The sequence below is a fragment of the Rhinolophus sinicus genome, chromosome 14 (assembly GCF_057876585.1).
Source record: "Rhinolophus sinicus isolate RSI-liver-muscle chromosome 14, RSI-T2T, whole genome shotgun sequence".
Taxonomy (NCBI): Eukaryota; Metazoa; Chordata; class Mammalia; order Chiroptera; family Rhinolophidae; genus Rhinolophus; species Rhinolophus sinicus.
In genome coordinates, this window is record NC_142514.1 from 123,424,604 (window position 1) to 123,436,822 (window position 12,219).

At 45.6% G+C, this 12,219-nt stretch overlaps 1 protein-coding gene across 3 annotated transcripts in view; it reads right to left on the reverse strand.

Annotated features, from left to right (window-relative positions):
• Positions 1 to 12,219, reverse strand: part of AMOTL1 (angiomotin like 1) — a 154,938-nt gene that overhangs the window by 109,518 nt on the left and 33,201 nt on the right. For 2 of the 3 annotated variants that reach the window (XM_019737546.3, XM_088791502.1), the window contains one exon: positions 11,517 to 11,567. The exons of the other annotated variant lie outside the window; for it this stretch is intronic. In XM_019737546.3, coding sequence (XP_019593105.2) covers positions 11,517 to 11,567 — 51 coding nt within the window. The remainder of the gene's footprint in view (positions 1 to 11,516; positions 11,568 to 12,219) is intronic. 3 annotated transcript variants of the gene reach the window in all.

Consider the following 12,219-nt stretch of genomic DNA (forward strand, 5'->3'; position numbering starts at 1 on the left):
TTGCAGAGAAGCAGATTGCTAGCAAGTAAGGTTGGTTGGCAGAGAGAAGTGGATGACAGGTTGCGGACAGTGTGGCTCCTGCCTCCTGTGTCTCCAACCCAGCCACCAGTGAGACCATAGTGGTATGACTCCCCTATCTATGGCTCCATGGGTGTTCCTTTTTTGGCCTCAACACATCCTGCGTTCTTATGTGGGGAGCGGGACCAGAGACCCTGCATGCCACCCGCGTGACAACTGGGTATCCTCTATTTTTGTTTGCTAATTCTGACAATACTTGCCTACATTGGGTTATGTCCCTATACCTGCTTTAGAGGATTCCTCAGTCTCTCATTTGGTAAACAGTGTGGAACGTCAGCTCCAAGGAGCTGGTACTAATACAAACCATGCTGATGACACTAATGCAAAAAGGAGTGAAATTCAAATGAGCGTGGTATAACAGCTTTGTCCCATCGAACCCCACTGAGCCAAATGTCAGGGCCTTTTAAGAGTGAGACAAACTCCTTGAGCCATGAGGACATGTACAGCATTTGAGGAAGGAGATAATGAGGTTAGAGTCCCATTCTGTAGAGTACCCATGCTAAACGTGGGCTGGTATGAGGGAGGAGATTCAGCGTCACGCACTCTATTATTCAGCCCTCGGTCAGGCGGACCCTAGAAGGAGTTGACTGTGGCAGCTGCCAGGTGTTCTAAGGCAGACCTGATGCTGTTCATGCCCCGTGCCTTTGCTCTTTCAGGTCAGGCTGAGAAGGATGGCGCTCCCTCAGGAAGCCTGCCTGACCTCCCCTCGACCTCCATGATTGAGTCAGTTTCCTGTTCTCTGGGGTCCCATGCCCTCCTTGCATACTTCCCTTACAGCTCTCACCATAATAATTGCAACCACTCATGGAGTCCCAACTATGTGCGAAGCACTTTACTTCCATTATCTCATTGAATCCTTTCCAATAACCCTATCAAGTATTTACATTCCCATATCACAGATGAGGAAACTGAAGGCAGAGAGGTTAGATAACCTGCATAAGGTCACACTGTCAGTAAGTGCCCATCGGCCTGAAGGTGCTAGAGCTCCACACTGTAAATTTTTCTGTTAGTTGGTCTTTATCACCCAGTTAGGTTAACAATTCTTTGAAGGAGGGACTGTGTTTCATTCACCCTCACCTCCCCAAGCCTAGCTTGCAATGTGTGGCAAATTGCAGGCAGTATTGTAAACAGGTCAGCCCATAGTTTTATAGTCAAATAGACCTGTTTGTAAATTATGGTTCGGCCAAGAATCTGCCACTGAGAATCAGGAGTTTGGGTTCTGGTAACTCGCTCTGGAATTGAGGATTGTGGTTAAAAATCCGTGCGGTAGAGAACAGAGCTGGGTTCAAGTCCTGGCTCCACCACTAACCAGGTGTGACTTGGCAAGTTATTTAACTTGTCTAAGCTTCAGTTGCCCATCTGTAAAGTGAGGGAAATGAGAGTATCTACACCTCACAAGATTGTTCCGAGATGACTAACAAAGTTCTTATCAAGATAACTAATACGTGAAAAGCACTCAACAAATATTAGCTCTTTTTATTATGATGCAATTAATAATGCCCTTTGAACTGGAGTAAGTAAATTTTATTTAACTATTGGCATAAGTATTGCACGTTTTAGATATAGTTTTTATTCAGGAGATCAGAACTTAGGGAGAATAAACCTTATCATGTAAAAAAATTGGGGGGAAACTTATTTTTAAAGAATTTGACATAGGAGAATTAAGTCTTTTCAGTATTCGCACAACACTGAAAGAGTTCCCAGAAAAAGGAAGCAATATTCATGAGAATGAATTCCTGGGAATGGAGAATCAGGGCTAGCATGTTCAGTTGTATAAGCTGTTCCCTGCACAAAAGTGCTGGGCAGATAGAGTAAATGAGGCAGGGGAAATGGGGATTGCAATCTAGCTTGCATCTACTCACTAAATTGGAAACACTGTCTCTGCTCTTCATCCCCTTGGAGGAGATGCTTTTTTCTAAGCTGGGCTTGTGGTGACTCTAGCTTTCTATTTTGGGGGTTGATTTTTCTTTTCCCTTTTTGCTTCTTTGGGTGTCACTAGATGAACAGAATAGAGGAGGAGAAATACCATGAGTTCAGGGAAGGAAGGAAGACGTACCTGAGAGTGATAAAGCAGTGGGGGAAGGCAGGAAAAAAGGAAAGCAGGAACGGATAATGTTTATTAAATGCTGGTCATTTGCCAGGCACCGTTCAAAGTGCTTTAGACGTGCTAACTCATTTATCCCTGGTACACTCCTACACAAGGGGAACCACTGGAGGTGGAAGGGGCAGGTGGTCACAGGAGGTTAACCCACACTGACAGGGAAGTAAAACTCCTGCCACATTCCCTTCGTCCATAGCAAATGTTCAGAATCTCGAAACCCTCTTTTGAGTTTAGAGCCAAAAGAAAAATATGTTTTTTTTAAGAAGGAGATAGTCTAAATTCTCTGGCTGGTCAACCCAAGGGCCACAATCATTTACCTTTCTTTTTGGTCAACAGTCAGTATATAGCAAACCTTTGGGGAACAGAAAGAAAGGGGCCCTGGCAGGTTAGAAATTCCGGCAACAGACCTTCTTCATTCGCCCCCCTGCAACCTCAAACTTTCCATAGGGTTCGTTTCAGACCAGGTTCTGCACACACAGGTCCCTTCTCTATTTTCTTAAGAACCTGAAGTTTCCATAAACTATTGACTACTAAACAGTGACCCAAAAGCAGCTACAATGTCCACTCTTCCCAGTAGTCTTAAAAAAAAAAAAACCCTGTGAGAAAAGGTTGAAAATAAATCTTGCTACCAGGTGATCAGTAATCTTGCCAACTCCGGATTTGGGGGTACAAAGGTCACAGGGAGAGGAGAATTAAGCAGAGATAAATATATACACGTATTGGACATGAAAATAACCACACATATGTGCCACAATGAGGAGCATCCATATCGAACAACCTTGTAAGGAGAGTGTTTCAGCAGCTAGCACACAGCTAGAGACAGCAAAACCACCCCTGGACATCTGTTTCCTCATTTTGCCAAAGAGCCTTATTTTTGTATCCTCTTTTATAATTTGACCTGTTCCATTTTCTGGCTGAGAGCCCTGCCGGAAAGGAAGGCAAGCACTGCCTTTTCTGTCCATATTACAACTTAAGATGGGAAAAGCAAGGAGGGAGCAAGGGGAGGAAGGGGGAGAACACTGACATAGGGAAACAGAAATAGGGCGGGGAGAGAGACAGAGGGAGGGAAAAGAGGAGGGGAAAGACAAAAGCGGAAGGGGATGGGGGGGGGGGAGAGAGAGAGAGAGAGAGAGAGAGAGAGAGAGAGAGAGATCATTTTAATGTGCCCACCCTGAGATAAACTGATGTGAGAGAAACAAAAACAGGACATATTCCAGAACGACCATCCAGCAAGAACGTGACCCAGAAACCATAATCATAGTACTTTGGAACAGATCAAGCTGGTTATTTAAGACTCTTTAGACGCCAGTAGTCCTTAACAAGTGATGAAATATCATCATTTCTAGGCAGCGGTGCTTCTGTTTAATGCAGAAATAACTTGACACAGTCCTATACACATATTTCTAGTGAAAACATCTCATTGGCAAGGAAAATGCCCTTTCTATTGTCTCGTGTGCATATCTGTGTGCGCGCGCATGTGTATTTTATCCCACAATTCCATATCTCCTTCCTTCTTCTTTCTTCTTTGTTTTAGCTGAAGTAGATAAGCACTTATCCCCCAGAATTTATTGTCATTTTCCCTTTCCTACTCCCTTCTCGCTCCCAACTCCATTCTCTCCCCGAAATAAAACTTCACCTCCTGGGCAATTCGTAGTATCACTTCGCAAACAAACATTTGGGGGTAAATTTTACACGTGAGCCTGAGTTCACCTGCTCTTAGCTATGCTTTCATATTTCTCTCCAGGCTTCCACTGGCCTGGCCCACATTATGCTGCTGCAAAGGTTTAGTTTCCTTTAGAAATAGTGTCTGCGCCGCCATCAGGAAACCGTAAGAGGTTTACTGTCCCCAGGGACTCCACAGTGTAACACAGAGCGGACAGAGCAGGAAGTGAATAAAGGAAGCTAGGAGGAGTTTTTCTGGTTGTTGCTTCAGATACCGTTACAGAAAACTCCTTTGGAGCGTATTGATCACTACATGATGGTCTAATTTAATAAACCATACATATACATATATGTGTATATCTTGACATATATGGTTTTGAGTACCTACCACTCATTCATTCATTCATTCATTCATTCAACAACTATGTACTGAACAGCCAGGGCTCTGTGTTAGCTACTTTCACATGTTATTTTATTCAATCCACAACCACATCTCCCTGGGAGGAGGGCAACTTATCTGTTCTCCTCCCCAGGAAACTGAGATTGGCTCTGGAACCAGAAATTATGTTTTGAATCTAAGCTTTGCATCTAACTAGCTGTATGACACTAGACAGATAGTTTAACCTCTCTGAGCCTATTTGGTCCTTCATAAAGTGAAAATAATTTCTTCTGCTTCACTGAGTTGTTCTGAGGATGAAAGGAGCTGATATACCCATCATGGTATATCAATAATAGAAGAGACTGAGTCGCCCAGATTTAGGGAGTTATAACAATAGTGAACTATTCTGTGATTGTGTTGTTACAGCCAGGACACCAGACCACACCCCTGCAGCAGGGTGAGGTTTCCTGTGGAGGGAATTGAATTTTCCACTGTCAACCATCGTGAGAAAAAGTTAAACTGGGGTGAAAACTCCTTTCCTCTGGGAAGGTCTGTTCGGGGCTGGGGGAGGAGGAAGGCAGGAAAGATAGGCTTCGAAGGCTGGAGAGATCTGGGCTGGACCTGGGGTGGGGTGCATGGCCCTGGCTGTTTGGAGACTGGCTCCGGGCTCGGCAGGTAGCCAACCTGATCCCAGATCCTCCGTGGTACTAGACTCGTGTGGTAATTAGAAGGATCTGGGTCCACGCTGAGCCTGAAAGACTATGCAGGAGATAGTGTTCTCAGTCATTGCAACCAGCAGAGGGCAGGACACTGGGAAACCAGTTAGGACCCCAGCAAGCGAATGCTGAGCCTGCGGGTTCTGGTGTGAGCAGGGTAGCAGCAGTGAGGGCCAGCAGCGTGTGGTCACCGGTTTCTGGAGAAGAGAGGACTTGGAGTAGTTACCCTGTTGTCCACTGGCCTCAGTCAGGTGTCTCTGAATTCCAGTTCTCCTGGCAAAAGGCTAGAGCAGCCAGAACGGACGCTGTGGAGGCAAACGGCCACCCCTGAGATTTCTTGGATGTAAAATTACAGAGAAGCCTTAAAGAAATACTTGATTTCTTAATAATATGGGCAGGCACATCCTCGGAAATCAATGTATTTGGGGTGACATGATTTAAACGCCAAGCTGGGAAGCTGGGTGGGCTGTTTATACACGTCAAGTACCCAGCACCAAGTAGGTGAATTTTAGGTCTAGAACCTTTCTCCTTATTCATCCTTATGTAATGGAAGTAAAGAGACTTTGGATGCAGGATGCATTTTACTTAAAACAGATTTGTTCATAACTCTTGAATCTTGACACTGACACATCCTCCCAACACGGAGTGAGGAAGAGGAGATGAATGGCAATATTATTTAACTTATTATATATAAAAACTAAATCTCTCAGGTTTTGACCATGTTTGAAGGTATCAGAGCACTTGCCTAGCAACATGAAAACATAGTAAACATTTCATGGCTATTTCATTTGCGCACTCCTCCTAAAATGCATTTGTTCCTCCTGACCATGGTCTGAAGCTGGTACTATTACCATCCCAGTCATATCAGTCACGGCTCTATCAGGAAATGGATGGCATGCTCAAAAGGAGTGACTAAAGAAAGTCTGGTGAAGGGACTGCTGACAAGACTGTGAAGGGCAGGGGTAAAGAAAAAACAAGAGATAGAGAAGCGCCTGGGGCTAGCCACAGTGGGGAGCTGCTACCACCCCTAAGTCAGAAGGGGAGGTTCCAGAATCCAGCAAGATCTGATGTTATAAGAGGGGGCGACTCTAGAGGAACTGTGGCCTCGGATAATACAGCCATATTATCTCACGGCCTGAAGGGAAGAGAATAAGCACAGAGACATCTCTCTTCCCACTCTTCCATATCCTGCCAGTGCCTCTTACTGGCCAAATCCAACTGGAAGCCAAAGGATACGTTCCCAAAAGTATGTTTTCCAAGGCACTAAGCAGACAGGTGAAGGGTGGTGAGTGGGTCTGGAAGAGTATCAGAAAATAGCTGGCACATGATTTTATAGATTAGTAAACAGAGATACGGTTTAAGTGACTTGCCCAAGGTCAGAAAGCAAGTAAGAGGTAGATCAAAATTCAAACCCACATAGTGTGACTCTTAGTCCACGCACTTAACCACTAAGATATGCTTCTTATAACTTGTTAAGAAGATTACTAGTTATCAAGCATCTCTTTCTCCCTGCACCCGACCCAATCATTCTTCTGGTAATAGACTCCACTTACCCCCACCCAAATTCTCCAGCCTTCTTAAAGCTAGGTATGGCCATCTGACTGACTTGAGTTCAGGCCAAAGGAATATACGTGAAATTATGTGCACAGTTTTCAGGTTGTGTTCTCTACTTTTCTTCTCTCTTTCCTATGGACTAGAATATGGCTGTGACATTGGGATCTGAAGCAGTTACATTACACCACTGTGTGGAAGCCGTATTTGAGGAAATCAGAGCATCACAAAGCCACCAATAACCAGTACTGGACATGCTTATGATCTAAGTCAGAGAGAAATTAACTTATATCTTTTTTAAGTCCCTGTCATTTTGGCCTCTGTTATAGCAGCCAAACTGGTATTATTACAAAGACCAATCTCCTACATGGCCAGAATGAGGTTCAGTCATTGTGGTTTGAGCAATAAAAGAAATATGACTGGTAAGATTGCCAGTCATCACCAATGTATGTGTTCTCTTCTTCCTGGCACATTGCTAGACTATATTTCCCAGCCTCCTTCCATCTGGCTGAGGCTATGTGACTAGTTCTCACCTTTGGAATATGAGGGTAAGTGAGTATGTTACCTTCAGGCTGAGACAACCAAGAGTGAGCATACCTTTTCCTGGCTCACTTTATCCACCTTTCTGCCACATAGATGCAAAGCATCCAGTGAAGGAAGAGTCTAGATCCTGACGCTCTAGAAGACAGTGGAGCCAGAGGATAGAAGAAGCCTGGTTCTCTCAGTTACCACATGGAGCAGAGCCCTCTGACAACCCAGCACTAAGCTATAACACAAGCAAGACACACTGCCTTTATCTTGTTAAGTCACTGACGTTTGCATTTGTTTGTTATAGCAGTTAGCCTCTCCTGATGGATTTTATATTTACAAGCAGATGCACTCTGACAGACACAAATACTATTATCCAGTGTGACGTCTCATCTCATATTTCAGGAGGGCAAGGGGATGAGCTGGCAAACACTTAAGTTATTATTTTAAAGATGTTACACAAATGTGATCATTTATTTAAATAAAACCAATATGTCCTGTTTGAATGAGGAAGGCAAGAAAAGCACAAGAAAACCCTTTTCTTGCAGACCTCGTGGTACACTGGCCTGCAAGAGTTAGCTCTGGTGAATCCCAAGAATCCTAGGCTCATGAGCGCTCCTTTCCAGCCCTCAGAGGAAACGTCACAGGGTCTGAGCACAGAGAGTAGCAACTAAACGCACTGAGGCATGCCAGCGGTCAAGCGACCCCCAAAGGGCAACAAATTAGGAAAACTTAAGGAAACAAGGGACCTGCCTGCTTTTGGATGGTGAGAGCTGACATTTCCCCCATTCTTTCTAATATCCACATTTTCTAAAATAAGCATGTATTTGTTTTATCCTAAAAAAGGGTTTTAAAACTTCAATTTTTAAGGAAGATTAAAAAATACACTGGGTAATCCCAAAGAATGAACAAAGAAGACAAATATCGCTCACAGGTCAAAGGATTCAGTCCCTGAGGCACTGTCACGACAAGCAGAGAGGCCAATCTTAGAGATATATAACTATGACAAGACAGCATCCTGGGGTGACTCCCTCCCTCACTCACTTCTACAACAAGCATTTATGGAAGATTTATGTGCACAGGGCACTGTGCTGGCTGTTGGAGTGACCAAGAAGAATGAGAGGGCCAAATCTAAGGCAGTGGCTCACAACACTGGCTACACATTGGAATCACATGAGATGTGAGTTAAAACACACACACACACACACATACACACACACATACAACCACCATCACCACCAACAAAACACTGATGCTTGGGACCACACTCCAAGGATTCTGATGTAGTTGGTCAGGATTAGGACCTGGTACCAGGACTTTTCACAGTTCCTCCGATTTTGGTGTGCAGGGTGAAGAACCATTAGCAGGACATGACCCATGGGCTTAGCACTGAAGGAGGGGTAAGAGCCAGGCACAGGAGGAAGAGAGAAAGGGGAGGAAGGGTCTGCAGACAAAGGGAACAGAGCTGAATTTAGAGGATTGCTCCACAGTTCAACATACGTAGGAGGTGATAGTGGATGGGGATAAGACAGATCATGGAAGTCCTCCTATGCCAAACCGAATATCTATCCTCTGGGTAGCAGGGAGTTGTTAAAGACTATTAGACAGGGGCAGACATGGTCACATCTGGGTTTATCCCAACTCTGCATGCATTCTCTCTTACCTCCTCAGACGACCCTCACATCTAACTGTGGATGGGACTACAGATAGGCTATGGAGAGGTGTGGGCTTTGCCTCCTCAGAAAATGGTACTACTACAGAAGAGACAGTACCTTTCTGAACTCTCCGTCATGGGCAGACTTCAATGAAGCATTCATCCAAAGGCACACTTCTTTTTCTATTGCTTTTTCAAACCCTCCCCTTTTTTGCAACATAATTTCATTACATGATCTTGCTGCAACACTAAGAATAAATTCCCTAAGGAGCCAGTTATTGTTCATCTGGAGACTGATATGAAAATCTGGAGGTGAAACAAACGACCGATCATACCACAAAAAAGCAATGGGATTGTCACCAAAGACCTCAGATGAAAAACCATTCCATATGCTGCTCCAGGGATAAATCACTAAATAATTCAATTGACCGGATAATCATGCCCGAGCATCTGTTTCTGGAGACTAGATATATTGCAAAGAAATTTGTAGAAATAAAGATGGCTTTGGTTACTAGGTAGGACAATTGATAAGAGCTATTCCATCCTTCATGCATAGGAAATAAATGTCTTTTAAATAAATAATAATAATAATACAATAACAACAACAAGCACTTCCTGAATACTTGCACATACAACACATGCTGCTAAGACTGTACATGTCACATTGCAACATCTATGCAAGGTCTCCAAATGGGTTGATGAGACTCAAAGTACTTTAGTCACCTGCCCAAGGTCACAAGTAAGTGCAGTAATAGAATTCAAACTAAGTTTTTATTACTTACCTCTATCCTTATATTCTAGCTAGAGGAGTGAATCTGTGCTCATCTATGCTCCGGAAAGGATGACTGCTTGACAAGCTCATTCACTGCTATAAGAGGCATTTTTCCTGCTGTGTCTAAGAAAAGCACCAAAACTATCATGATTCTTTCCAAGGGAGAAATGCCAGTTCCCTCTTTGACCTGAATAGCATGGAATCAATGCAGTATCATCCAGTTAGCTGCTCTGTCTGAGAGAAAAACCCTTTGGAGACATCGTGTAACCAGCAGCATGGCACTTGAATATAAATAATAAATACCCAATAGCTATGGATCTCCTTTGGTTTCGGGCCCCTCACAGCATCTCAGGAGGCTAGAACTGGACAACACCTCAGAGGTCACCTGGCACAATCCAGCTTCTTGAAGATGAGAAGACAGGCTAGTTAACATCTACTAAGGAAGTGAGGGCTGGACCCCTGGTCTCAGACTCTCAGACTTGTGTTTTATATTCCCTATCACCTTGGAAGCCTAGAGACCCATGGTTCCTATAACAGTTTCATCTTCTCATGAGAAACTGGGCTTTTCACCCAGAGGAGCTGAAGAGAACAAGGGGTCCCCCTATTTATCAGTGCCTCAGCTGGGCAGTCCTGTCTGTTAGTCCCAGAGAGAGATGGGAATGGATGAGGGTCAAAAACCTGGGCCCTTCTGGTGCGTAAATCATTCTGTAAATGCAAATGTCTTAGTAGTTAGACAGACGGTTTCTCAGAGCAAGGAATCCTCATCCTGCCACTGCTTACGCTTATCTGTAATTTACGGGGACCAAACAGCTTCTGTCACACTGTGGAGTGCCAATGCTGGTGTCGTTAGTACACAATTATACACCCATGGAGCATATCACCAAGAATTTGCCCTCTTAACAAATCACTTCATGCAAAACTATGGGTTAGATGTCACTTCCATTTCATAAAAGGATTCACCATAGCATGCCTTTAAAGGCTAGTTTTGCTCATGCATTTATGATTCCATTTACAGAGATGGGAATGCCTCACAACTTGCCAGAAACACATCTTCTGAATAAACAAGGTACTCTTCTTCCCCACTTTCGAATGCCACCCTTAATCCAGACCTATTTTGGGTGCTCTGGAAATGAATGAAAGTTGTTGCTGAGGTGGAATTTTACTTCAGGTGGTATGGGACTTGATGAAGACATACCTCCCAGGACGAGAGGCTGACCGGAAACAAAGCACCCAAGGCTGAGAAGGATACCATGAATAAACATTTTTAAACAGCTGTCCTTCGTGGTAGGAAGGTAAGATTTTTAAGCTGATGATAAGAGAACAGCAAGGGCAGACTTGATAGCCCAGGCTGTCAGCAGCTAAACTAAATCAGAGAGTGAGAAAAAAGGGGGGAAAAAAGAGGAAGAAGAAAGAAATTAACCCAACCACAACCCACTAAGTGAGAAATACTTAAAGGGATCCTGACAATGCAAATTTCCTTCTCCTCACATAAGGAAGTCTGTCTTTGATAAGTGTCAGTGGTTCACGGACCACAAATCTCCACTTAGAAGCACAAGCATGGGAGGATGAAATGCCCTGTTCCCAGGATAAACAAGGAATAGAAACCAGGAAGGGATGCAGCTTCCAGGTCTTGGAGTTTAATTACTGGGACGCCGTTTTTTTGGTCCTTGACTTCATTAAATTCAGGTTAAGACTACCTATACGATGTCCTTTTCGTGCAAAGTACTTGGCACGGGAGAACCAGCCACCGCCGCATCCTCCAGGCAGGATGAGTCTCAGTGCTTACCGAGGCCCCAGGTTGGGAAGTTTGCTGGGCCGCGCTCCTCGGAGCAGTATCACTGACCTGGCCCGCCGACCTCGCTCCCCTCTCGCTGCACAACTGACACTTTCCCCGCCACTCCAGAGCACACGCTCCGAGAAAAGGCCAGTCAGTTTTCGCGTGGAAGGGAACGTACGGCCCGGGAAGTGACCTCTGGCTCTTTCCCTCCGCCCCTCCGGCTGATTTCGTCTGGGCACCCCCAAAACTCGCGGTTTCCGTGAGGAATTCGAGAAGATAGGCGAAGGGGCAGACTTACCTAACTCCTCCGGGTTATAGGGCGCGGGAGAGGCTTCCACAAACTCACTGTCTGGAGAAAGAAGAAAAACAGAAGAAAAAAAATAGAATCGCAACCATTCAGGGCGAATCGATTAAGCGTCAATGACCGCGCAGGTCCCTAAGAAAAGCGCGGGTTTCTCTCTCCCAGCCATCAGCATCTGTGAACCCGGGGCCACAGGGCGTTCGGGGCGCCAGACCCACAGAGGATAAAGAATGGTCGAAGAAACCCCAGGGGCAATTCGGCCCAGGGACCGTGCGTCTTTCGGGCGCGGGCAGGTGCGCGCTAACTTTCCCCAGGTGCGACCTTGCGGCTCCCCGGGCCAGCGCGGCGGGCTGCGACCTCATCCTCTGCCCTCAGCCCTCGGGGCGCATCGCTGCGTCCGCCGGCCCTGGCGCCGACGCCCAGCGCTGAGAAGTCCCAAAGTTTCCCGGCGGGTCCAGGAGGCATCAGGGGGTGCGCGGCGGCGGCGGAGGCCAGTTCCCCGCGCTCCCCCGGCCCGGCGCCCCGCGCTCATCCCCCGCCGCCAGTTGCTAGGCGACCGCGGCCGTCACGCTCGGCAGAGGCTCGCGCGCTGCCTCCCAACTCCCGGTTGGAGGGTGTCCTCTCCCACCCCCATTTATTAAAAATCAGAGCATAACCAGTTACAAAACGATTCCTGCTTTTTTTGTATTACGTCTGTCCT